The sequence below is a fragment of the Procambarus clarkii genome, chromosome 17, assembly GCF_040958095.1.
Source record: "Procambarus clarkii isolate CNS0578487 chromosome 17, FALCON_Pclarkii_2.0, whole genome shotgun sequence".
Classification (NCBI taxonomy): domain Eukaryota; kingdom Metazoa; phylum Arthropoda; class Malacostraca; order Decapoda; family Cambaridae; genus Procambarus; species Procambarus clarkii.
In genome coordinates, this window is record NC_091166.1 from 34,254,738 (window position 1) to 34,282,730 (window position 27,993).

Below are 27,993 nucleotides of genomic sequence, written 5' to 3' on the forward strand. Positions count from 1 at the left end.
ACCTTTCCGAGTAAGCCGGAAGACTCAAACAGAAAACGGGACAGTACGTCACTTTCGTGAGCCGATTTCATTTCAAATTACATTTATTTTTGGCCATAGCGCGCATACGAGCGAAAAGCAACGTTATTTTAAGAGGACGAGTTGGTTGCTAACCTATAGAATACAGTGAATCATCGTCGACCGTGATCAAGTGCTCAGTTTACTTTGTGGGTTACAAGCTTGACTGGCTGGGAAAGTCATCTGACCTACACAACATATTCTTGTACACATTTAAACTTCTATATAAATGCAGACGAGGAGTCACAATATCGTGGCTGAAATATGTTGACCAAACCACACACTAGAAAGTGAAGGGACGACGACGTTTCGGTCCGCCCAGGACCATTCTCAAGTCGATCTTCTATATTAAATGTTGATAATATTAGAATCTAAAAGCTAAAAATAAGAACAGCCATGCTAGGAAGATAACGTAAGATAAAACACAACGCTTCCCAGTGTTGTTTCTTGTGAGCATCCCAAACATCTCCTCAGAGTTGTGATAGAAAGACCCACTTTTAAAATATATATACCGTAGTGAAACAGGTCTACTGCTTTGTGCTGTTGCTCTTCAATGACAACTGAAACTAGATTTCAAAGGATAAACCTTTCCACAGCTATCCTTTAGGCAACCTAGTAAAGCCGTGTCTTGACATGTAATATGAACACTATATGAACCCCAGAGCGCTGCTGCACATCAAAATATACACACATTAATGAATTAATAAACACAAAGAAAAGCCCTTCCCAACTAGTGAGAAGACCTCTCTACTATACGATAAATATTTACATACCGAAACCCATACAAAAAGTTGACATAGCTAATATCAAAAGGTACACACAAAAATCACAATAGCGTGATGCATCAAATGAACCAATCCACAAAGGCCGTGACGAGGATTCGAACCTGCGTCCGGGAGCATCCCAGACGCTGCCTTAATTGACTGAGCTACGACAAAAATCGTAGTCGACTGTCGTAGCTCAGTTGATTAAGGCAGCGTCTGGGATGCTCCCGGACGCAGGTTCGAATCCTCGCCACGGCCCTTGTTGATTTGTTCATCAGAAGGTAGTCACCTCCGAAACATTTTATAATTTAAACATTTCAATATATAACCCTTACCTGGGGTCCCGCTTTTGGACAGAAGGAGCCAGCTCCATCTGGCTCTGGTGAGGAGGATACACACTGAGGTCCATGAATTCTTTATCAGTCTCGTCTTCATCACTCTGTCCCTGTAAACAGAAAGACGGGCGTGTACTCACCTATTTGTGCTTGCGGGGGTTGAGCTCTGGCTCTTTAGTCCCGCCTCTCAACTGTCAATCAACTGGTGTACAGGTTCCTGAGCCTACTGGGCTCTATCATATCTACACTTGAAACTGTGTATGGAGTCAGCCTCAGTCGTGTGTGTGTGGCCTGAGGCTGACTGGGGTGAGGTCATAGGTTGAGCACACACTGACGACACCTGTAACGGTGAAGCTATAGAACACAACGGTAAGCTAAGTGAGATAACAGTGAGACCAGAGATAACAACAGTGAGATACCATAACAGTGAGGTCAGAGATAACACCAGTGAGGTCAGAGATAACACAACAGTGAGATAACAACAGTGAGGGCAGAGATAACAATGAGGTCAGAGAGATAACACAACAGTGAGGTCAGAGATAACACAACAGTGAGGTCAGAGATAACACAACAGTCAGAGATAACACAACAGTGAGGTCAGAGATAACACAACAGTGAGATAATATAACAATGAGGCCATAGATAACACAACAGTAAGCTCAGAGTGATAACACAACAGTGAGATAACATAACAGTGAGGCCATAGATAACACAACAGTGAGCTCAGAGAGATAACATAACAGTGAGGCCAGAGATAACAGTGAGGTCAGAGGGATAACACAACAGTGAGGTCAGATGGATAACACAACAGTGAGGCCAGAGATAACAGTGAGGTCAGAGTGATAACACAACAGTAAGACCAGAAAGATAACACAACAATGAGGCTCTCAGTAAATTTTGTAGAGTTAAAATTTACTGAGAGCCAGAGAAGAGACCAGACAATGTATTAATAATTACTGCGTAACAGTGGAAGAACTAACTTTAAGACTAACAAGCAATAATACACATAACAGCTATCTTGTCGGGGTCGTGTATCATAAACACAGCTGACCACTGAAGATGTAAACAAACACTAGAGTTAATTCTCAGTGTAAATACGCAGTTTGGATTTGTCATTGACTAAAGTATACTTGAGAGATGGAATCGAGGTCAATTATTTCCCCTAATGTCCTTGGCAGTCAGCAAGATCATATGTTTTAATCATTAGCAGGTATATTGATCATTAAGACCATCATAAGACCTTCAAGTTACCTTGAAGTAACTTTAAGGTAAGCTGATCAACTTGACGCTCCTAGGCCGTGGTAAACCCAAGCAGTTTACCAAACCCTATAAAAGATTCCTCCAGTTTACGTGGCGAAAATATAGTTGTGAGATAAGCTGGAAAAAATATTAAAAAAAAAAATAAGTAAAATCCCAAGGGGTAAGTCTTATGGAATAAGAGAGAATAATGGAAGAATATTATTGAGAATATTTTGGAAGAATTTTGTCCATAATATTATGGAAGAATATGGACAAATATTTTCCATAATATTATGGAAGAATATGGACAAATATTTTCCATAATATTATGGAAGAATGTTGTCCATAATATTATGGAAGAATATTTTCCATAATATTATGGAAGAATATTGTCCATAATATTATGGAAGAATATTGTCCATAATATTATGGAAGAATATTGTCCATAATATTATGGAAGAATATTGTCCATAATATTATGGAAGAATATTGTCAATAATATTATGGAAGAATATTGAACATAATATTATGGAAGAATATTATGGAAGAATATTGTCAATATTATGGAAGAATATTGTCCATAATATTATGGAAGAATATTGTCCATAATATTATGGAAGAATATTGTCAATAATATTATGGAAGAATATCGAACATAATATTATGGAAGAATATTGTCAATATTATGGAAGAATATTGTCCATAATATTATGGAAGAATATTGTCCATAATATTATGGAAGAATATTGTCCATAATATTATGGAAGAATATTGAACATAATATTATGGACAATATTAACGGGTGGAGGGAGGAGACGAAGTGTCGTGACAGCTGTCAAAAGGTCAATAATAACCTGTGATGTTATGACAACAATGTATTTACAATTAAGGGATCGGTTAGATAACCATTACTGAATGAGGCGATATTCTTGGAATCGGTTCAGGTGACACATAACAAAAGTGAAGTTAATCTCAAATTAACAGTACAGAAATTGCTGAATGGCAGGCCGGAACTACACTACAATAATAATAATAATAATAATAATAATAATAATAATTTTATTTAGGAAGATGACGCAAAACAATAAACACTACACTGAGATGACGCAACACTACACTAAGATGACGCAACACTACACTGAGATGACGCAACACAATAAACACTACACTGAGATGACGCAACAACATATACGCAACACCCGGGTGATGCAGCACAATGTACATTACGCTGTGATGATGCATGACAATAACAAAATCTGCACATATCTATTAGAGAAAAATGTAGTCCACAGAGGGAGGGGAGCACATCCTAGGCTGCTGGGAGCTGGGCGCCAACTGACGAGGACATTTTGTTGATGACAACAAACAAGTGTGTGATGAATATGATCAACAGCTCGTATATGCTTCTCGTTGTTGGCAACTGCAAGAAACTTTTGCAAGAACATTCTGCAGCGTAAATTTGCAGCTGACAATATTTCCTTGTTCTGCGCTCTCTTAAATCATATACACTGATGGTTCCCTACACCGCCCCACGGGTGCAGCTGGAAGTGCAGTTGTCCTGACAATGGCCGATGGCTTATATTTTGAGTGGGAAGTCCGTATAAACAACTGGGCCTCTGCCCTTCAGACCGAACTATTTGCGGTAGCTCCAAGAGTTGGCATACAAGACACAATAAAGAGAATGGCATCGCCAAGAGAAGCCGCAGACAGGAACTTGATTTCTTCATGCCCAAAACTCCTGCATTCGCTTGGGATCGCAATACTGTATATCCATAGAAGAAAGGTGGACAGCTGTTGTGAGACTTCACGGGAATCCTGCCCTGGCTGATACAGTTATCTCCTTCCAAATTGGCCAATTATGTGTTGCAGCTAACCACAGGAAAGAAGTCATATACAACAAGTGTAGGCAACTGGGTCATTGGGACACATTTTTATCCCATGCCATCTGACACCCTCTTCCGATGGATCGTGTCATATGGACTTCCTCAAAGAATTGGTTTTAGCCTCATTGACACTACCAAAGACCCAAGGGCTACCAGTTTCCTGTTCAGCGCCTCAGTGTTTCGAGCCAGAGGCAAAACGTGTGCCGTGTCGCCGGCTCCTGCCCGGAATCTGAGACGATCCAGGAGATTCTTAACCTTTGACCATTTAATGTAATCAGCAACATGTAGCTTTTCAAACTGTAAAAAATATATATGTAAAAAAATACACTTTGTTAAAAGATATAACAAACTTTACAAAAAAAAAAGCTAGAAAAGCCGGGGTAGGGAAAAAGGTACAGTGTATAAAGTTGGTGTAAATAATAACTGAAAGAGAACTTCCAACTATGAGTAACACAGCTGACAAAATGACAGACTTTACAGCTAAGAATTTTATTAATAGAATGACAGAAACAATGATCATTGATGACCAAACCACAACTCACAAGTTGCAGAAGCAACGACGTTTCGGTCCGTCTTGGACCATTATCAAGTCGTGTATCAAGACACGACTTGATAATGGTCCAGGATGGACCGAAACATTGCTTCTCCATCTTCCGTGCCGTGGTCTGATCATTATTTCTTCAGCAACGTTATTGTGACTAATCGTCTGAAAACAATGATCACTGTCTACATGACATAAGCAAAGTTCACTGTTTCCCGAGTACACGAAAAAGCACAAGGTAAACTGCTTCCATTAACAAAGCAGCTGTTTGTAAGTTTAAGAACCTAGCTTTTGTGGGCAAAGTAATTCACCAACGAGATATAAAGAGCTGAAAGTAAAAATGCAAACAGACTAACTATATTCAGCTGTGCCAGAATGGTCATCATCAGACAACTGTGGTAACACACTTACCGCATACAACTCCACCAAGATGGCGTCCACTATGGGCACCATCATGGCTGTGGTGGCTGTGTTGGAAATCCACATGGATAAGAACATTGTTGTCAACATGAACCCCGCCATCAGCCTGCGTGGTGATTGACCTGAAATGTCATCCAAAGATTTTTCAATAAGTCAAGCCCAACCTACAGAGTAATCCTTCATATTTTACACCACGCCAGTATCCTTTTCGTTATAAATAAGAGCTTTACGTTCCTCCACAGTTCCTAGCCTCTTGTGTAGTTAGGAAACAGCTTGTGGATGTGTGGCAGTACTCATCAGTGACGGGGTTCATGTCCTGGTCAGTTTACAACGTGAGCCAATTTGAAAACTGGGAAGTGATTTTTGATGAGTCACTTGAGAACTGAATTATGAAGACTATTCTATCCTATTGGAATTACCTATCCTATCGATTAAGAATATGTTCGGTAATGGCTTATGTGTGCTATTTAGATTTAGGCTCATTTTGTGATGTATTACATAGATACAAAAAGAACACGGGAGGGGGGGGGGGGGGTAGAAATAGCCTAAGCTACTCAATCCTTTTGAGATGTATTTTACTGTCTCAATAAACGTACTTGAACAAAAAGAACAACTACATCTGTTATTATTATATTATGTCATTGGGGCCATAATATAATAATAACCTGCTGACCTAGGGGGGGAGGGGAACCAGCTGCTTGGGTAACAGCTTCTCCATGCCAACCTACCCTAGCTTTGCGCCCTGGAGAGGCTACTCCTAACCGCCAACCAGAGCGCAGCTCTATATTCTCCTGAGACTGATGGATGCTTACTACTATGTCTGATACATTATCCTAATTTATCTATATTTATAAAATTTAATGTCAGTGTCTGTCCGAGGCTTAAACCAGACACTTGGAGCTAGCCTCACCCAGCTTTGCATTGAGGTTGCTCTGAGGTACGTGCTTAACATGAACTAGGTTGAGTGTTTTAAGGAGTTTCATTATTGCTGGCAGAGGCGGCTAGTTTAGTGTGTTCCCCATACTCACCTTGTGAGCGGTAGCACAAAAAAAAAGGATTACAGTGGGTACAAAAAAATCTGTTTTAGGGCTATGGTGAACTTCAGACTTCAGACAATTTTGACGCAGTGCTTGGATTTAGATGTCGAAATTATCGTTCAGGGTCAGGGGCTTGCATCTTGGCAGCAAAATTATTTGCCATTAGGCTAGCTTTCTCTTGATTGTTGGTTGCAAGAGTTTCATCCCTCTGGTTAAGAGGCGGGATTGTGTCCTCAAATGAGTACACCTGCTGACCTTTAACTAGCGACCGCCATTCTTTGGGTCCTACTCTTCTGGATGCAAATTTTATTTTTGAGTTTCTGATTCCCATCTGGGTATAGATTTTGAGCCTCTTTCAATATAAGACAAGATCGCCTGTGAATGTTCCTGATGTGACACTTTTAGATCTCCTCCAGACCTTGTTTATAGCTTCGCCTGCCACCCGGCCACCACAACCAAACCATAGTTGATCAGGAGGCTTGGTCACGTACTTCAAGCTAGGAATGTACCTGTGCTGGAGATCCAGTATATGCAACTGGTGAAGGCGTTTGTTTGGCTTCACACTTGCATAGAACAGGGGAGGGGATGTGAATTCTATTTATCTGTTTCTAGGTCAAAAAGGAGGCCTGACCAGCTTTCCCTTTGCCCCAAAGTCAGATTGTGCGAGTTGATTCTTCACTTCGACATGTTGGGATAGCCAGTGTAATAAAGACAGAATGGTGGTCTGATGAACCACCATATCACAGGGGTCTGCAGTGAACTGTACTTGCATGTAGGTCAGTTACAACAAGATCGAGATGAGACTGAAATATGTCTCCAAATCTTCGCAAAATTTTAGAGTTGAAAGCTGCTAAGAGTTTATCAAAATCTCTGTGTGTGAGATGCTGGTTGAGGTCACCCACAATTATAATATGCTGGCAGTTATGGTGCATTCAGGAAACACACTGCCACTGAGGTCTGTACATCGTGCATAAAAAATAATGAGGTTCTGGGATTTATGCAAATATTGAAGAACAATTTACAGAACAACAGGGATGACCGCATGAACAGGTTGGGCGTACACAAATTTATCGAAGCAAACTGCAGTTTCCCCAACTTTGACCCTACCTGTCTCGGCGCATCCATGAAATGTAACCGGCAGTCTTGGCAAAGTTCTCAAGAGTCCAGTCATCTAGAAATGTTTCCTGCACAACAGTGTCATCAGGGCGACGAGAGTTCACGAAGCTGTGTGAGAGGCCGCCAACATTATGAAGCCCCTGATACTGGTAGACTTTACGCTAATGGATCGGTACCTCATGTTTGCATGTTGTTAGATAAGGCAGATGTGTGTGTGTGTGCGGTGGCTGCCCTCGTAGCTAGCTCGCTAGTGGTGTGTAAATTTGCTGTGCTGAGTAAGACTAGGGTTCATAAGGAATGTCAAGTAACGTACCTAGTGAAACTGCAAACGAGAGCTGTTATCCTACCTCAGCTCATCTGAAGCCTGCTCCTAGAAACTCGTTTATTTCATGAGAATGTACTTTAAATCTATCACAAAGGGAACTATCATATAAGGAACCTGGTGAAACTGCAAGCAAGAGCTGTGATCCTGCCTCAGCTATGTTGAAACCTACTCCTAGCGGACTATTTTTATTTCCTGAGCTTGCTATATGAATCAATAGGAATATCCTTTATTCATTAACATCATTTATTAACAATCATATAAGGAACAGGAGGAGTCCGAGCCTGTAGTTAGCCCCCCCCCTCTCTCTCTCTCTCTCTCTCTCTCTCTAGAGAGAGAGAGAGAGAGAGGCTCTCTTTATTTTGTTTCAACTTTTTATCTCGAATCTTTCAAGATTCGTCTATAGAGATAACTTTTGAACAATATCTGTGATCTTGAGCAGACAACCTTGCCTTAGGTTAGGCCTACTATAGAGAAAAATTATCGAGAGCAATGTTCTTTTTGGGGGGCGACGGAAAAGATATTACAACTATCAATACAATCCATCTTGTGCTAAAATCGGGTCATGATTAACGCTGCCATACACCTGCTATCCTAACCTCAGCACCCAAGCTAATGGACACGTCGTGAACGTCTAGTCTGGCCCTAAGCCTTTACGGCTGCCCTGGTTAATCAATTCACCCTAGCAGGAGGATAACTCTTAGCTGGCCCCGAGCCTTTACGGCTGCCCTGGCTAATCAACTCACCCAGCAGGAGGATGACTCTTAGCGCGATTCGTCTGTGCAGATTACAGTGCTCGACGGCGATGGCGACTGTGAGGCCGCCCAGGAACATCATGTTGGTCTCCTTCATGTAGACGATGCAGATGTCGCCGGTGGAGATGACACCAAGCAGGGGGAAGGCGAAGACGGGGATGAGAGCGGTGATGGCCAGCGGCAAGGCCTCCGTCATCCAGTACACCGCCATTATCACAATGACGTACCCGCATCTCGCCGCCTGCAACACACCACTCCTCGGGTTAATAACGTCATGGTTGTTGTTGTTATAGATTCAGCTACTCGAAACAAGTTCCAAGTAGCACGGGCTATGGTGAGCCCGTAACTTACCTGGCACAGGAGCGGAACAATTAGCATGAGCTATGGTGAGCCCGTAGTGGACTTACCTGGCACAGGAGCTGTGCTGTGACAACGTCATGGTAAAACCGCACTGCCAGCATGTGATTATTCTGTTTCACTGTCACAATCGTTAGCATTAAACGATTGTTATTAAACTTCAATTGGCATCCTTATCAACGTCAAACATCACCCTGAATCTTTAATAAATTATCCTGAATATTGTTAGATAAAGTGTAAACTAGTGTACAAAGACTAGTAGTTATTGACTACTAGTAATTGTTAAATTAGTGAAGCAATTATCTTCAGTTCAGTCGTGAAAATCTAGATTTTTGCTGGTTAGTGACTAGTGATGACTAAACTACACAGCAGGTGAGGAGACGACGACGTTTCGGTCCGTTATGGACCGAAAGGAGATTGTGACTTGAGTCGACTTGATAATGGTCCAGGACGGACCGAATCATCGTCATCTCATCTTCTGGTGTGTTGGTTTGGTCTTCATATCTTCATCTACATTATTGTAACTCATCGTCTGCACTTAGTGAACAATATTCAGAATATAATGTACACTTTTTACCATATAATTATGATGTATATTAATGCTAATGATTAACGTTAATAATATTGACTGAAAATGATGATTATGATCGCTTATCAGTGACTGATTTTCAGATATCATTAATCATAAAAATGATCAGTAATCATTGCATCAACAAAGCATCACTCATCACAACTGCTGGACAAGCTGCTTGTGACGAAGAAGAAGAAGACGTTATGAGACAAAAAAGATAAGGAAAGAAATATGCTACTTGAAGAAGGAGCGTGTACTCTCTCTAGAGTACACGCTCTTGCCACACACACTATTATTTAAGGCGGGTCAAATAACTCACTTATATGGCATGCACAGTGTTCTCAACCCGCATGTCCCCTCTTTACCGGCTCAACTGTTGAATTCAGCCGGTACTTGAGCTCACAGAAGCGCATGAATCATGTTCCCTACGTGTAAAATATCACCAGCACTGACATTATAAAATTGTGAGTCGCGGTAAAATGCCTCCGATGGCGAGTGGGAGTACAATACATTCGTTAAAATATACAGATAAAGTGCCTATTATACTTGTCTCTTCAGTAAACTCAATCCATATATATCAGATTGGGTGGGTGTGTCACCTGTAACGGGTGAAGGGGGGGGCGTCCCCTGAAGCGGGTGGATGTGCAGGGTGTAGGTTAGGTTAGGATAGAGGTGGTGGTTCCCTGAGCAGGGGAGCACTGCGTGCCGAGGGGTTCAGGTGGAGTGGATCATGGGTGCTAGGTGAAGGGGGAGGATATCATGGGTGCTAGGTGAAGTTAATCAACATATAAACAAAATGTTTAAATAATGCTTTCGCATGGTAACCAAACATCACAAACATCCCATGTGAACCATATACCTGTGCAAACATCACCTCAATAGAAGTAATAGTAATAATCAAGCGGGGGAGAGATAATTAATTGAGGGATAGACTCGTCTCCTTGACAAAGAAAGTTGAGTAACGTGTCTGGCACCCATGTTATTTAGGTCACGGTGGCACAGTTGGAGCTCCTCCCTCCCTCCCTCTCTCCCTCCCTCTCTTCCCACACTAGTGCCCTCAACGTGCCTGAATACCCCGTGTAATGCCACCGGGCACAGGGGCAGAAGATCGCTGGCTCCTGAGGCAACTATACTTCAGCAGGCACCCCATCAAGATCTGTACAAATAAATGATCACTGCTTGCTCCGCTTTGGAATTGATCCTAATTTGGTCAATTATATTCAGCGCCACACATCTCCCCGTCACAGCTCAGTTTATACAAGTACAAACTAATTAAATATATGTAATGCAAAATCTGGTACACGAGCCCACCTGTGACGGTGGAGCCGTGGCCGCCTGCACCTGCCAGCCTAAACTACTGATATTTACACTGCAACAAAAAATGCTCGAGCTGACCAATATTAAGTGAAAGTTAATTCCTCCCGTGAAGTGTGTGAGGAGCTTGGTGATTGAGGTATGCTGGCGTGCACTACTGAGGGCCCAACCCCCCTCCTCACCACCACCACCACCACCATTACAATGGTATACACACACATACACAACCAGCAAGCTATCACCACACATACACCCACTCTTATCAACACCTGCAACACTGTCACCTACACAACCACTACTAACACCAGTCCCACTTCCATAACCATCACTGGAAGACTAGGTATATGGATGACTCTATGGGGCCCTGTGAGAATATAATATCTCCCAGATACTTTTCAGAATACTTTACAGGAATCTCTGCCTACTAATTTTAATTTTTGGATGTCAATAAGGCGATTCCTGTGAATTAAAGGGAACCACAGCACATTTGACAGGATTTAACGTTAGGTTGTGTTCTGCACTATATCTTTCACATATTCTTATCGAAGTTTCCGTAGCTTCTTTAGTCGGTGCGAGTAGAATAGATCATCAGCTTAACTGAAAACATTGGTCTTAGTATTGGCTATGGGACAGCCTGTTCTACTGGTTCTTAACTCTTTCAACAATGGATCAAGATAGGTAGCAAACAGTTTAGGACTAAACTGTTTGCTACCTATCTACCTAAACAGTTTTAGCACTAAACTGTATGCAGTGTGTTCGACCCCATTTTGGGGGGAAATTTTCATAGCGGACATTACTTCATGCCACAGCTAACTTGCGTATCATCTGATAAGAAATATATAAATATCTAGCGATGACAGGACAGACTTTTCTACTAAGCTATTCTCTAACACCATGATGTCTTCAACTTGGCCAAAAGCTTTGGAAGCATCAAGAGGCTACGTATCCGTATACAATAGAGTTTCGTATACACACTGAAAGTCAGAGGTGTGTGCTTTGTCAGCTAGAAAGTCAATAAATATATAATCAAATACTGTGTTAAATAGTGTGTTTAAGTCAAGCTCTATAGTTATCCAGCCCATCCTCCTCTTGTTTTGGTAGTACCGTACGTATATTAACGATGAGGTCCATAGTACATATATATAACGATGTACAACGAAATTAGAACGTTGGAATCAGAACTATTGAGTTGGACAAACCGGGAAACTATTTTTACTTGTATTGCTTTGCCAAACTAAACTAAGCTATCCTAACCTCCCTAGGCGTAATACACAATATCTGAGGCCTAATATAGCACACATGTGTGTTATACTAGGCCTAGGAATATTTACGCTTGTGTTTTAACTTCATTTATTTTAAAATAATTCCTTACGAACCAGTATACTATTATCTAAAAGCAAAGAACGTACGAATTCGTGACTATTGACGACTATTACTATAGGTACTATCTAAACAGGAAGATGAGTTATCAGACTTAGACCTAGAAGCTCGGCAATTCGTTGCGGTGGGAGCAAGTACAGTGGTGTATATTACAATGGGAGTAATATACAGTGGGAGACCACTGTACCATGGGAGAGAAGGGGTATAAGCCACAGTCACCGCATTAACTAACCAGAGGTTGACAAGGTAGAGAGATCATGGTTGACCCTGTAAGAACATCTAGGTGACTGTAAAGGAACAAGAACTTGCATATTGTGATGGCCATACTCATACAGTTGGGGTTATCTTGACATGATGATTGTATATCACGTCTTAACACCAACAATAGACAAACCTTTTTTTCTTTCATATATAACATTTTCAGTCAACATTAATTTGAAGAATTCTTTTGTGCCCTTCACAATAAAGGTCGACTATACAATGAACCAGCTGCAAGGCAATTCCAGGCTCAATGTAAACTATTATGTCTGGACAACGAAATTACGTTCTCCAGACAGCAGTAATTCTCTGCTACTGGATTGAACTAGTGTTTTCATTCTTCTGGCGCCACTCCTACAGCCTAATCCAAACAACATTTGACTACCAAATTTAGCAACTAAAACCCCTCTACAGTTTCCAAATAGTTTGACTGAATTTAAAAACTTTATTTGTAAATGTACAGTTGTTTACAGTTGGACTGAACTAGTGTTTTCATTCTTCTGGCGGCCCTCCTACAGCCTCATCCAGACGAAATATGGCTTACCAATTTTAGCTACTAAAGCCCCTCTACAGTTTCCAATTAATTTGACTGAATTTAAAAACTTTATTCATAAATATACAGTTGTTTACAAGTACACTAATTCAACAGTTTTAATTCATAAAAATGTGATGCGTCTGTAGTTACCATTTTGCGGAACTTTCTTACCCATTATTCACTAATGCAATAAAATCTTAATATTAGTGACCTTACACTGAGCATAATAATTATAAATAATAAATTGTATAATAACAAAGGGCGAGACCCCGCTTGACATAATGATCAGAAGTGGAATACAATAAATAAATATATTTTTACAATTTACTAAAACTACGATTTACATTATGAGAGACGGGAGATACAACAGATCACTCATATATATATATATATATATATATATATATATATATATATATATATATATATATATATATATATATATATATATATCTTGAGAGGTTATCTTGAGATGATTTCGGGGCTTTATAGTGTCCCCGCGGCCCGGTCCTCGACCAGGCCTCCACCCCCAGGAAGCAGCCCGTGACAGCTGACTAACACCCAGGTACCTATTTTATTGCTAGGTAACAGGGGCATAGGGTGAAAGAAACTCTGCCCAATGTTTCTCGCCGGCGCCTGGGATCGAACCCAGGACCACAGGATCACAAGTCCAGCGTGCTGTCCGCTCGGCCGACCGGCTCCCTTGTATATATATATACAGTCCACGGAGGAAGAATTGAAACAGGAATTTCCTTAAGTACTTTCGTATATTAATACACCTTCAGAATTAGTCCGTGTAAAGCAGATCACCCGGTAATAAGCAGATCACTCAGTATTTACCTGAATTTACCTCACGGCCAATGCCACTAGTGGCCTCGACGAGGACAGGAAGCCGGTGGCTTGTCGAAGGTCCCTCACCTCCCATAAAGCAGATCACTCGGTATAAAGCAGCTCACTCGGTATAAAGCAGCTCTCACGGTATAAAGCAGATCACTCGGCATAAAACAGATCACTCGGCATAAAGCAGGAAAGTAAATAAGATACTATGTTTAACAAACGGCGGACAATTTAATTGTCAGATTTTACTTATCTCAGAAACTGATCTGTTCTAGGTATATGTTAAATAAAATGTTAAACATTTTCACATTGTAAAACTCTTCACATTCTGATGTATAGTTTGTATGGAATTGCACCATACTTTTTTTATTTTTAATAATTTACGAAATACATCCAAACATTCGAGTTATTTCATATCGGATGTTTTGCAAAAATAGAATGTAGATAATCTTGACTTAAAATTTTCTATCAACATTTCAGTCAAACACACGTGGGGTCATTTATTATAATATTTTCAGATTATTGACAAAAATGTTAATTTTACAGTAACACAAAATACATTCCGTAATACATTTCAATTGTCAGCTCCGTAACAGCTGTCTAACTCCCAGGGACCTATTTTACTGCTAGGTAACAGGAGAATCAGGGTGAAAGAAACTTTGCCTATTTGTTTCTGCCTGGTCCGGAATTGAACCTGGGCCACAGAATTACGAGTCCTGCGCGCTGTTCACTCAGCTACCAGACCCCTGTGTGTGTGTGTGTGTGTGTGTGTGTGTGTGTGTGTGTGTGTGTGTGTGTGTGTGTGTGTGTGTGTGTGTGAATGTGTGTGTGTGTGTGTGAATGTGTGTGTGTGTGTGTGTGTGTGTGTGTGTGTGTGTGTGTGTGTGTGTGTGTGTGTGTGTGTGTGTGTGTGTGTGAAAAAAACAGTTGATTGACAGTTAAGAGGCGGGCCGAAAGAGCTAGAGCTCAACCCCCGCGCCACCACACATCTCCTGTGCCAGGTGAGCATGACGGGATCACCATAGCCCGTGTTGCTTGGAACTTTTTGTTCCCAATAGCTGAGTCTAAAACAACAACAACTGTAGCCATCACAAGTTATACCGCAATCTACCCTTTAATAACCCCAAGACTACTCCATCCTAGTACCTCCTCCACCCTCTCAACCCACAAGCAAAACACACAGTCAAATATCAACACAATTATTGTGTTCCAAAACTAACGGTTCACCACACTGAATGATTTTTTTTTTTTTTTAAGACAGTTACTTCTCTTCAAACCCTCTTTGTTATTACACCTTGAAACAATCAGTTAGTTTGGATCTACCGGTTTGTTGCTGCTTGAGTTTCTTTTTAGTACTTTGATAATCCTGTGATTAATTTTAATTCTCAAAAGTATGAACATAACTTTATCAAACATAATTATTTCCGGTTACCTTTATCACAAGACTTCTGCGTCTAACTTGTGGTTTAACGTCATCACCATTATTATCATCACCATCATCATATTCACCATCATCATACCATTTATCACCGTCATCATCAGCTACACTGAAAGAAGCCAACAGCTGAAAGGCACTTGTGCTTCTGAACTTGTATAAACCGCAAGTGAAGCCAGACTGGCCAGCTGGAGAGCACCTGCAGGACGTTATACCAAGGTCGACCTTCTGGCCCGGGACACTTATCATCTCTTGAATTACAAGACTTCCTACTTCGTTGTTAACCAGTTGTGTCCTGCGGTGAGGTCAGCAATGTCAGGGTAGTTACAGTGAAACATCCACCAGATGGCAACACCATAGCTGGTTCCGAGTATGAGTTGTGTCCTTGCATATGATTAAAGATATTTGCATTCAGAGACAGGGAGAGCAGGGAAGCCCATGCAGCTTGGATCAGAGGTAAGCTTGTACCAAGCTTCCCTTTGTTGATTTCATAACCTCATCATCTTGATAAATGTTGGCATTATGATGCTTTGTGACCGAGACGTGATGACCACAGTGTGGTCATTACGCTTAATTGGCCTTGTCATCTCACGTGGTGAACAGTGTTGGACCACAGTTCGAACTCACGTGTTGGACCAAAGAGCCGAAGCTCAACCCCCACAACCACAACTAGGTGAGTACAGTGTGGTCACCACGTTGTTATTGGACTTGTCATCTCACGTGCTGAACATAATATGGTCACCACACTGTTATTGGCCTTGCCGTCTCTGAATGTCAGCAGCTCCTTTAATGTATTGATTTTGTGGCTAGGTCTTATTTTTTTATTTATGTCTTCTGAGATGACTAACCAGAGTGAGGTGGGGGGTAGAAATAGCCTAAGCTACTGTATCCCTTTGAGATGTATTTCTTTCTTATCTCAATAAACATACTTGAACCAGAGTGAGAAGCTTCGGAAAACATCAACCACAAGTTCCTCTAACCAGAGTGAGAGGCTTCGGTAAACATCAAATTAATAACGAGTAGTAATATCATTCATGATGATAGTATTAGTCAACATACTAATAAACATTACGACCAATTCGCCACAAACCTCTGACGCGGAAATAATCTCTTTGAGTGATGCCCAACAATAATTAGAGGTCACAGAAACATATATATATTTAAACAGCAGCAGCATAGCCTAACCGCGTCAATCAAAAATTCTGCAAACTCATAACAATACTAACATCACATTAATTTTACGTCCACTTATGATAGATGATTTGGCGAGAGACGGGCGTCAAGGAGATGGTGTGTTTCTGTCTATAGTGTCTGTCCTAAACGTAAAGTCAGGATTATTCACTGGCTCTAGCAAATATGTATTGAGCGGAATGCAACGGATTGCAGCCCTATGCATTCGCTACACCTGCACTAATCCCGTACACTCTCAACACCTGTATCAAGCACATGTACTCGCTACACCTGTATTAAGCCAGCCCACCCCTCTACACCTGCACCAAGCCCCATGCACTCCTTACACTTGCACCAGGCACTTTCTACTCTCTTCACCTGCACCCCCACATGTATGAAGCCCCGTGCACCCCCGCCTGTATGAAGCCCCGTGCACCCCCGCCTGTATGAAGCCCCGTGCACCCCCGCCTGTATGAAGCCCCGTGCACCCCCGCCTGTATGAAGCCCCGTGCACCCCCGCCTGTATGAAGTCCCGTGCACCCCCGCCTGTATGAAGCCCCGTGCACCCCCGCCTGTATGAAGCCCCGTGCACCCCACCTATACCAAACCCTGTGCATGCACCCACTACACCTGTGCCCAGCCAGAAGCATTCCCTCCACCTGCACCAAGCTCTGTTCAGTCGGTGCACTTGTACCAAGCCCGTGCGCTTTTTATACCGGTATAAATCTCTTGCACTTCCGACATCTGTACCAAACCCCGTGCACTTCATACACCTATACAAGCCCCGTGCACTCCATCCATCAAGCCCCGTGCACTCCCTACACCGGTACCAAGCCCGTTAGCCCCTAAACCTGTACACACCTGCATCAAGCCCTATGCACCCTCTACACCTGCCCCAAGCATCCCCTACACCTGCCCCAAGCCCCAAGCACCCCCTACACCTGCCCTAAGCACCCCCTACACCTGCCCTAAGCACCCCCTACACCTGCCCTAAGCACCCCCTACACCTGCACCAGTTTACACATGTCGACCACTTACCGAAGTGTCCCAACAAAGAGGGAGGAAGCTGAAGATGATGGGTGTGAGCACCAGCACTATGGAGCGCCAGTAGGGAAGAATCGCGTATCTGCTCATTGTTACCAAGTCTATCACACGGAATATATTCCTTACTTTCCACTGTCTATTCTGACGTTATTTGATACAGTTGCATTTCCAGCTGCAAGATTTAAGTTGCTGTTCAGGGTGTAAACAAAAAACCACAGCTAGTTACACATCTTAAACACAAACGTCCGCTAGATTTTCACCAATATATTGCGTAGCAGATATTTAGTTGTCATGGTACCTCACAAATTTTCAGTTTCTTGACAATCAGTGGGTGTCAGTGTTTAGGAGTGTGAGTTCAACAGAGGCCGTCCATATTCGGCTGCTCGACCCCCACAGGGAACACATTCTCCTACTCGACTGCTCGACCCACCCAGCGAACACATTCACTTACTAGATTGCTCGACCCACCCAGCGAACACATTCACTTACTAGATTGCTCGACCCACCCAGCGAACACATTCTCTTACTCGACTGATCGACCCATCCAGGGAACACATTCTCTTTACTCGGCATCAAACAGTATTAGGAATAATGTCCATATTTAGATTAGGCATGGGTGAAACTCGCCCAATATAGATACTATTATTACTTAATATTTCAGTGGCCAAATAATATTTATGCACATAGCAGAATGTGTATGCTAATGTCATATATTACCAGTGTTATCAAACAATTATTTGCTGCAGACCAACCAAAGACTCAGTGATTTATTCGTGGGACATTCTGGAGCTGGTACTTGTTTTTTGGAATCGGTTTTGTTATAAAAACTTTTATTTTATGTAAGACTATTACAAAAGCTTTGGATGTAGCAATTGTTATGAACGTATCGCTATAGGTAGGGGCTGTGAAGCCCCATGTAGCTTATGGCTTAAATGGTGACTTAAACATATTGAAACGTTTTAAACAAATGTTTCTGAGCTGGAAAATTGATGTTTTTAATTAGTATGTTAATTATGAATATTGCCTATCATTTGTCTACAATGTGAATTTTTACTTCAGGAAATAGTTGGCAGAGACCTGGATGCTGCCGAGAGAGGGATCTGACCCAAAGAGACCGCTGCCCCCGTGTTATCTTCCCCTTGATAAGGCAAAGCTGTTGGGCTTGAAGCTCCGTCTAAGCAAACTAGGTAAGATCAATTTACTTATCAGAGCGGGAAGCTCCTTGACAAGATGCGTAAGAAGATGCCGCTGTAGTTTAGTTTATGTATACAATCGTATGATAGTTTAACAAGTTCATAACATGAACATTAAATTAAAATTCCCCGCTGCTCCGGATGGGACACATGATAAGAATTTATTTTATTTATAAGCGATTATTATATGCGATAATCCACCTTCATAACTTAACTTGTCAGTGACTAATAATCTTCACCAGCAATATATATCATATATTCACTATTTACATCATTATCACCTATATCTTCAACCTAGGATTATACTAATCGTTAAATACATGTATGCGCAAGACATTCAGGATATTCAGCTTAGTAACCCGGAGGATGTAGTTACATAATCCCCAACGTAATAAGCTTCAGAGAGGAGGCTGCGCCGGGATTGTTACCAAGTAATATCAAGGTCGTATGCTCACAAGCTTACCAGCTTATAATTACTTTCTGTTAGTGTAGTGAAGCTCCATTAAGTTGCATTTATAGAAGCCAACTAACTTTACGGGCACCAATTGCTAATCATTGTATTTTTGGTATTTGTTCTTTTAAATGAGGATTCACCTGATAACTAAATCGTTGCTTGAAATGTTACACAATTCACCTTAACCTTAAAATGGTTAACTGTCACGAATATTAACATCGGCTACGAAGCTCCCAAGATAGCCACATCAAGATAGCTGCATATGACCACCATACTCGGAAAGACGGAAATTTAATACATAAACTGGCCGTAGCAAAGGAAATGATTTCAACATATCCGTCACATGAAAAAGATTTAAAACGTTCATTTCTTGGATGCCTCATCTGTATATACTCTTACTGGTGGTTATCTTTTTCGATGTGATATCAAACACTGATCAGCAGTGAGAAATTAAATGTCCCTCGCCGTTGCTCGTCGACGGCCGGCAAGTCACTCAACAAAAGTGGAGAGCGGGAGTCCGCAACCTCTCCCGACCGCTGCCATACACACACTGGCCCGCTCTCTATCCAGCTAACATGTCAAACCCATCCAACTTTCAATCCAAATACATATCATGATCTATCTGATTTGATCTATATATCCTACATGTGTCCTTTGTAATGACAAAAATCTCAATCTAAATTGGGATTATGCTTTCAAAATGTAGTTAAAAGAACAGTATAGTAGTTTCGAAGGTCATCAGTAGTTGTCAGATAGCTCCAGTTTTGAACACAATCATCCTACCGGCTGACATCAGTGATTGTCTCGCATTAGGCTGACCTGACTAGTCCACCTCTCATACAAATTATACATTACACACTCAGCCGCGGGGCCTCGCGGCTGAGTGGACAGCGCTCGGGAGTCGTAGTCCTAAGAGCCGGGTTTGATTCCCAGCCGAGGGGGGGGGGGGAGAGAAACAAATGGGCAGAGTTTCTTTCGCCCTGGTGGGCCTGTTCATCTAGCAGTAAATAGGTATCTGGGAGTTAGACAGATACGGTTTATAGAAGCCCTAAATCAGATATTTTCTGATTTAGGGCTTCTATCCCTTTAACTATTTTTCTAGCAACAGGGCTTAGGTGAAAGAGGAGTTCTCCAAAACTCATGTGCGTTATTTTAAGGTGAAGAAAAAAGTGAAATAATATAGAATGTATTACACTTATTTATGCAATTTGCACAACGTTTCGAACCTCCATGGTTCATTCTCAAGTGAAAAGAAATTACAGAAATCGTTAATTTATACCAGTAGTATAAAGTATATACCAGTAGTATAATTACTGGTATAAATTAACGATTTCTGTAATTTCTTTTCACTTGAAAATGAACCATGGAGGTTCGAAACGTGCAAATTGTATAAATAAGTGTAATACATTCTATATTAATACACTTTTTTCTTCACCTTAAAATAAAGAACATGAGTTTTGGAGAACTCCAAAATCTTGGAAATCTGTCATCTGAGTATTTATTTTGCTTGGAATTATCTGAATAGTTAAATAAATACTAAACTCTACCTGACTTGGTTGCACATTGCGGAGGACGATTCTTGCTCAAGGGGTGGCATAGGTGCTAACCCCTAATCACCCTATGAGATTCCATACAATCACTAATCACCATGCAAAATTGTGTGAGGCTAGCCCCAGGCATCTCTCCAGGACCCAGATTCACGAAGCAGTTACGCAAGCACTTACGAACGTGTACATCTTTCCTCAATCTTTGTCAGCTTTGGTTACGTTTATTAAACACTTTACAAGCAGGAAAACTTGTCACTCAACTGTTGTTATTGTTATAAACAGCCTCCTGGTGCTTCGGAGCTCATTAACGGTTTAAAAATTGTAAATAAAGCCGCCAAAGATTGAGAGAAGATGTACAGGTTCGTAAGTGCTTGCGTAACTGTTTCGTGAATCTGACCCGGGTTCCAAGCTTGGACAAACATTCTTTTTGTTATGGATAAATAGGGTACCCAGCAGTGCCAGGTCTCTGTCTCTTTAGAGACAGAGTAATAGCGGATCGTTATATATAACTTTAACTTTATAATAGTTACTTTAACTTTATAATAGGGGATCGCTGGTGAAGTGGTTTTAGTACTGTATATACACCGGGGGATAATGATTAATTAATTCATCCTCCATTTGTTAGGTTATGGTCACGCCAGGCTAGAAGGGAAGACTTGCAGGGTATGAAATTTGCAGCGCATTGTGCAGGGATGCCAGATTGGGCTACTTGTAGCCCAACTGAGCTACAAGTAGCCCAATAAAAAAACAGGTATGTATGTCGCTACTTATTACTTTTTCGGCTACTCTTAATATAAGCTGGGTTGTGTATTCTGAAAAGCGAATCAAACAAATTGGGAAAAAATCGGGAAAAAATATTTGGCTACTTGTATAGTAAATTTTGTGACGTTTAGTTCTTCAGCTCGCGACTTTCGGCAACTCAAATCAGGCATCCCTGCATTGTGGTCGCTGGCAGTGTGCCGGCGACCACTGTCCGGGGAGGATGTGTCGCTCCAGAACTGAGTCACGCATAGTTTGGGGGGTATCATTTAAGTCTTAGCAAAGGATTAATTAAGTTGTGGAATATAAATAATTAAAACTCATTGGACGAAAGTAAATGAGGTGATAAACAGTAGACTTGGAGACCTTTGGTGAAGGCAGCAGGAGGTAGTGATGATATATCTTGGTTATTTAAGTCCACGTGAACACTATGATCACACTATAGTTCCTATAATGAAGCTGGTATAGTTATACCCATTATGCCCGAATACCCATTATACCCATTTCTGCCCGAAAAGCTGCGTGTACTAGTGACTTTACAAGATTGTAAATACTATGCTATGTATTCTTACAAATCCAATGTACCTTCTTGTATATAAATAAATAAATAAAAATAAATAAATAAATATACCTCGTGAATACTTCTCTTGCAGAAGTTATTAATTAGTAGTAAAATAACCATAATGTGGTGACAATCAAAATATTGTTCTAATATATGTCATTTTCTGCTATCGCTTTGCCAAGTGTTATCATAACTCTTACTTCCAGGGTGACTTAAGGCACTACTATTGTCAGACATTCAACCCTTGTATGCTAGGATGACTATATCTTCTTATTTATATTGTTGAATACTAGGCTATCTTCTTGAGGTTATCTTGAGATGATTTCGGGGCTTAGCGTCCCCGCGGCCCGGTCCACGACATGGCCTCCTTTTTGTTACACATCCCCCAGAAAGCAGCCCGTAGCAGCTGTCTAACTCTCAGGTACCTATTTACTGCTAGGTAACACGGGCATCAGGGTGAAAGAAACATTTTGCTCACTTGTCTCCGCCTCCACCGGGGATCGAACCCGGAGCCTCAGGACTACGAATCCGAAGCGCTGTCCACCCAGCTGTCAGGCTAACTATATTTTCTTATTTATATTGTTGGTAAAGATAAAACAAACAATATACAACTAGACTTTCCATTGTAACAAGCAAGTGATCATTATACTTATGTGGGTCACGTGACCTTCAGACCACCTGTCGGTAAGACGAAGGCTTAATCTTGGTTAATCTTCTGATAATTACTTACTTGATCTAAGAATTGTCTCGTTTGTCCTCAGATGGTTTGGGAACAACTTATTGGCTTCAGAATTAATACATTCTCTAAAATATAGAACCCTAGCAAACACAAAGTGGGAAGGGAACTATCAGGGGGGAAAGCCATTACGACTATATAGCACTGGGAAGGAGTCAGGATAAGGATTTGGGATGGGACGGGAAAGGAATGGTGCCCAAACTCTTGGACTGTCGGGGATTGAACGCCGACTTGCATGACGCGAGACCGTCGCTTTACCGTCCAGCCCAAGTGGTTGAAGAAATAGAGAATACAATATAGAAGTATCAATATGTCCGCCAGTATGTCAATATCCTCACAGAGACTACGGCACAATATGATCCCAGAATGTCAATATCTGGGGCTCAGCCACAACGATACAAATATATTGGCAGGACAACACGTTTCATATTATCTGACGAGACAAAAACAAGGCCATGTTAAAGATCACAATAGTGGGGGGGGGGCAGCGGTGATGGTAGTGGGGTAGTGGTAGTGGGAGGCAGGGGGTATTTTTATTGTTATTTTCTACCACAGACGTGGCCACACATTTAAAAGGCAAACCCACATATAGACATTTTCTTCTGTCCTGTGTGGAGAGTGTTAGAGATCTGTGAGCCATATAGTGGAACAATCAACCACAGAAGGTGATTGTAGTGCTTTTAAATTCCTAATCTAACCTACATACATAGATACATTTACGTTTGAACTACATAAACAGTGATCGCGCTATGTTCTTTTATACATAATGTGATTAATGGGCGTGGACAAAGGTGAAATGCAGTTTTGACCAGCTGACACATATACATACATATAAATATACACATACACATACATATAAATATACACATACACATACAATATATATTTATGTCCCTCCTACTTTAACAGGGTAAAATAGCTTCTAGAGAAACTACTGTAGTGTGTTACTAACAACTTAACCAAAGAGGGTGATTAAGATGCTTTTACAAGCTCAAGTTATAGTTACATCACATATATATATATTACGACCAGGTATCTCTTCCCCTTGGCGTGTGCTGTTGGGGGTTGACTGTTAGGGATAAACCTCCTGGCTCTCAACCTTTTTAAGAGTCTGTCATGGTGTGGTTGGTACCGTACTGGTTATGTCAGTGTGTGTGATGCACCTGACTTTCTAAGGTTCGAGTCCTTGACGGAGATGAGTTCTTTAGCTTGTATTATTACAGAACTGATGTATCACATAGTCTTGGGTACAAGGCCAGTATATCATCAAGTGTTCCAGTATTCAGACAGTATTTACAGAGTTTAGCCTACCTCAGCCCAGGGGAGCGAAAGTCAGTCAATATGGGTGACAGGGGGGAGGCAGGGGTGACAGGGGGAGGCAGCGGTGACAATGAGAGGTAGGGGTGACAGGGGGAGGGGGAGGCCACTGTCACATCGCCTGAGGCCACAGTGGTAACAAGGGCTGGCAGCTGGCCAGGTGACGGTGGTGGCAGCTGGCCAGGTGACGGTGGTGGCAGCTGGCCAGGTGACGGTGGTGGCAGCTGGCCAGGTGACGGTGGTGGCAACTGGCCAGGTGACGGTGGTGGCAGCTGGCCAGGTGACGGTGGTGGCAGCTGGCCAGGTGATGGTGGTGGCAGCTGGCCAGGTGACGGTGGTGGCAGCTGGCCAGGTGACGGTGCTGGCAGCTGGCCAGGTGACGGTGGTGGCAGCTGGCCAGGTGACGGTGGTGGCAGCTGGCCAGGTGACGGTGGTGGCAGCTGGCCAGGTGACGGTGGTGGCAGCTGGCCAGGTGACGGTGGTGGCAGCTGGCCAGGTGACGGTGCTGGCAGCTGGCCAGGTGACGGTGGTGGCAGCTGGCCAGGTGACGGTGGTGGCAGCTGGCCAGGTGACGGTGCTGGCAGCTGGCCAGGTGACGGTGGTGGCAGCTGGCCAGGTGACGGTGGTGGCAGCTGGCCAGGTGACGGTGGTGGCAGCTGGCCAGGTGACGGTGGTGGCAGCTGGCCAGGTGACGGTGGTGGCAGCTGGTACTCCAGCAACATTCAAGCCTCCATACCTTTCACCAGTTGGCTCTCTCCATTACCGTATCCTACCACTTACAAACCAACAGCGACTAAGCGATGTAAGCAACATGAGGCTGGAGCAATTGGCAGTACGCCAAGCTCTGCTGCTCTAGTTAAATCTTTTATATTTCCATAACAAGTTTCCCCGAGCGGGGAAGCTCGGGGAAGTTTCGGCCGAGCGGACAGCACGCTGGACTTGTGATCCTGTGGTCCTAGGTTCGATCCCAGGCACCGGCGAGAAACAATGGGCAGAGTTTCTTTCACCCTATGCCCCTGTTATCTAGCAGTAAAATAGGTACCTGGGTGTTAGTCAGCTGTCACGGGCTGCTTCCTGGGGGTGGAGGCCTGGTCGAGGACCGGGCCGCGGGGACACTAAAGCCCCGAAATCATCTCAAGATAACCTCAAGATAAGAACCCCCCACACGGGACGAACTTCAGGAGTCCTGCTGGAACAACATTGAGCAGACTAAATAGGTTTATTTGATTAGTTGTAATAATTTGAGTGTCTGTCTGTCTGTGGTGATAGGTGTATCTTACCTGTGTCCTGACTAGTATTCACCTAGTTGTGCTTGCGGGGGTTGAGCTCCGCTCTTTCGGCCCGCCAATCAACTGTCATTTGATCAACTGTTACTAACTACTAACTATTTTTTCTCCCAACCCCCCCCCCACACACATACACACCCTAGGAAGCAGCTCCGTAGCAGCTGTCTAACTCCCCGGAACCTATTTACTGCTAGGTAACAGGGGCATCAGTGTGAAAGAAACTCTGCCCATTTTGTTTCTTGCTGGCGCTGGAAATCGAACACACGTCCACAGGATTACGTGTCCAGCGTGCTGTCCATTCAATCACCAGCGCCCTAACGTAGCGCCCTACGTGTGTGTGAGAAAGAGAGAGAGAGAGAGAGAGAGAGAGTGTGTGTGTGTGTGTGTGTGTGTGTGTGTGTGTGTGTGTGTGTGTGTGTGTGTGTGTGTGTGTGTGTGTGTGGGTGTGTGGGTGTGTGTGTGTGTGTGTGTGTGTGTGTGGGTGTGTGTGTGTGTGTGTGGGTGTGGGTGTGTGTGTGTGTGTGTGTGTGTGTGTGTGTGTGTGTGTGTGTGTGTGTGTGTGTGTGTGTGTGTGTGTGTGTGTGTGTGCACTCAAACCAGGCACACCTAGCCAGCCTACACACACGCACGTATTTACCAGTTGATTGACAGTTCAGAGGCGGGACCAAAAAGCTGAAGCTCAACCCCCCAAGCACAACTAGGTGAGTACACGCACATACACACACCTTCTAAACTTCAACTCAGGAAAGTGTAAAGTAATGACATTAGGCGAAGGGAGCAGGAGGCTGAACACAAGGTACCATCTGGGAGGTGAAATCCTGCAAGAGTCAAATAGAAAGATCTGGGGGTTGATATCACACCGAACCTGTCCCCAGAGGCCCACATCAAAAGGATATCATCAGCGGCATACGCTAGGTTGGCCAACATAAGAACTGCATTCAGAAACTTGTGTAAGGAATCGTTCAGATTTTGTATACCACTTATGTCAGACCAATCCTGGAGTATGCAGCTCCAGCCTGGAGTCCATACCTAGTTACACGCAAGACAAAGTTAGATAAGATTTAGATATATGCCACCAAACTAGTCCCAGAACTGAGAGGTATGAGCTACGAGGAAAAGCTACGGGAGCTCAACCTTACATCCCTGCAAGACAGAAGAGTAAGAGGAGACATGATAACCACCTACAAAACTCTCAGGGGAATTGACAGGGTGGACAAAGACAAACTCTTTACCACAGGTGGGGCACGAACATGGGGACACAGGTAGAAATAAATGAGGCACAAAGACATTAGAAAGAACTTTTTCAGTGTCAGAGTAGTTAGTAAATGGAATGCATTAGGAAGTAATGTGGTGGAGGCTGACTCCATACACAGTTTCAAGTGTAGATATGATAGAGCCCAGTAGGCTCAGGAACCTGTACACCTGTTGATTGAAAGTTGAGAGGCGGGACCAAAGAGCCAGAGTTCAACCCCCACAAGCACACCTAGGTGAGTACACACCTACACTTATCCCCTTGAGTAATTTTTCCACTTCTTTGTGGAAAAACAAATGTTGCTGGTGTTGCCAGAACACCACCAACACCCACCACAGTGGTACAGTGCCCCTCAAGTGTCGCCAGTACACCACCAACACCCACCACAGTGGTACAGGGCCCCTCCAGTGTTGCCAGTACACCACCAACACCCACCACAGTGGTACAGGGCCCCTCCAGTGTTGCCAGTACACCACCAACACCCACCACAGTGGTCAGGGCCCCTGGAGTGTCGCCAGTACACCACCAACACCCACCACAGTGGTCAGGGCCCCTGGAGTGTCGCCAGTACACCACCAACACAGTTCACAAACAACAAGAGGATGGCTGACACAATAGATGAAATTGTTTATGTAATAATCTAAGTTGAGGTTTGATGAAAACCTTCTGTGCCCTCTGTAATGCTTTTTGCGCTACCGCTCACAGGATGGGTATGTGGTGCACAATAAACTAGCCGCCTTCGGCGACAACAATAACACACCCGTGTGTTGTGAGGCTGGTGGCGGGTGAAAGGAGTGGTCAGGTGTGGTGTACCACCCCCAGTGGGCGCGGCCATGACCCCGCGCCCACCGCCGCCCTTCACCACCTCCACAACACAATGTGTATCAGGTCAAACTCGCCTCACTTGACCTTAATCCAAGGCATATCTAAGGCACGATTTTGTTTTTGCCTGAACGCGAGTGGAAGTGCCTCGTTGACCCTCCTGGTACGGCTGTCAGAGCCGGTAACTTACAGACATTTTGACCTTTACCTGTGCAGTATTTCTCGTGTCACGGTCATACGCTTACTATATATATAATGAACGCTAGTGAATGCTCAAGGTTAAATATAATTATCTTGCTACTTGGGCTGGACGTATGGGGTGCACAATAAAGGTCGTGGGGTGCACGACCTGCTCCATGCAGGTCGGCGTTCAATCCCCGACCGTCAACAAGTGGTTAGGCACCATTCCTCCCCCCCCCCCACCTTTTCGTCCCATCCCTAATCCTTATCCTGACTCCTTCCATGTGCGATATAGTCATAATGGCTTGGCGCTTTCCCCTGATAATTAAAAAAATGACATTAACTTTAGCATCATTGTTGCCTTTAGCATCATAACAAAGAGCGTACGTTAATAACTCTCACTGGAAGATGCAGGTGATGCAGTACACCTGATCAAACACGCTGTTATTCATGCGTCAGGCTGCGAGCAGCCGCGTCCAACAACCTGGTTGACCAGTCGAGCAACCAGGAAACCT

General features: G+C 43.0%; 1 protein-coding gene across 1 annotated transcript in view; it reads right to left on the reverse strand.

Annotated features, from left to right (window-relative positions):
* The window catches only part of LOC123772373 (Na(+)/citrate cotransporter), a 96,655-nt gene that overhangs the window by 15,296 nt on the left and 53,366 nt on the right, over window positions 1-27,993 (reverse strand). Inside the window, 3 exon segments of the mRNA XM_045765459.2 lie at window positions 1,157-1,266; window positions 5,231-5,361; window positions 8,461-8,710. Coding sequence (XP_045621415.2) covers window positions 1,157-1,266; window positions 5,231-5,361; window positions 8,461-8,710 — 491 coding nt within the window.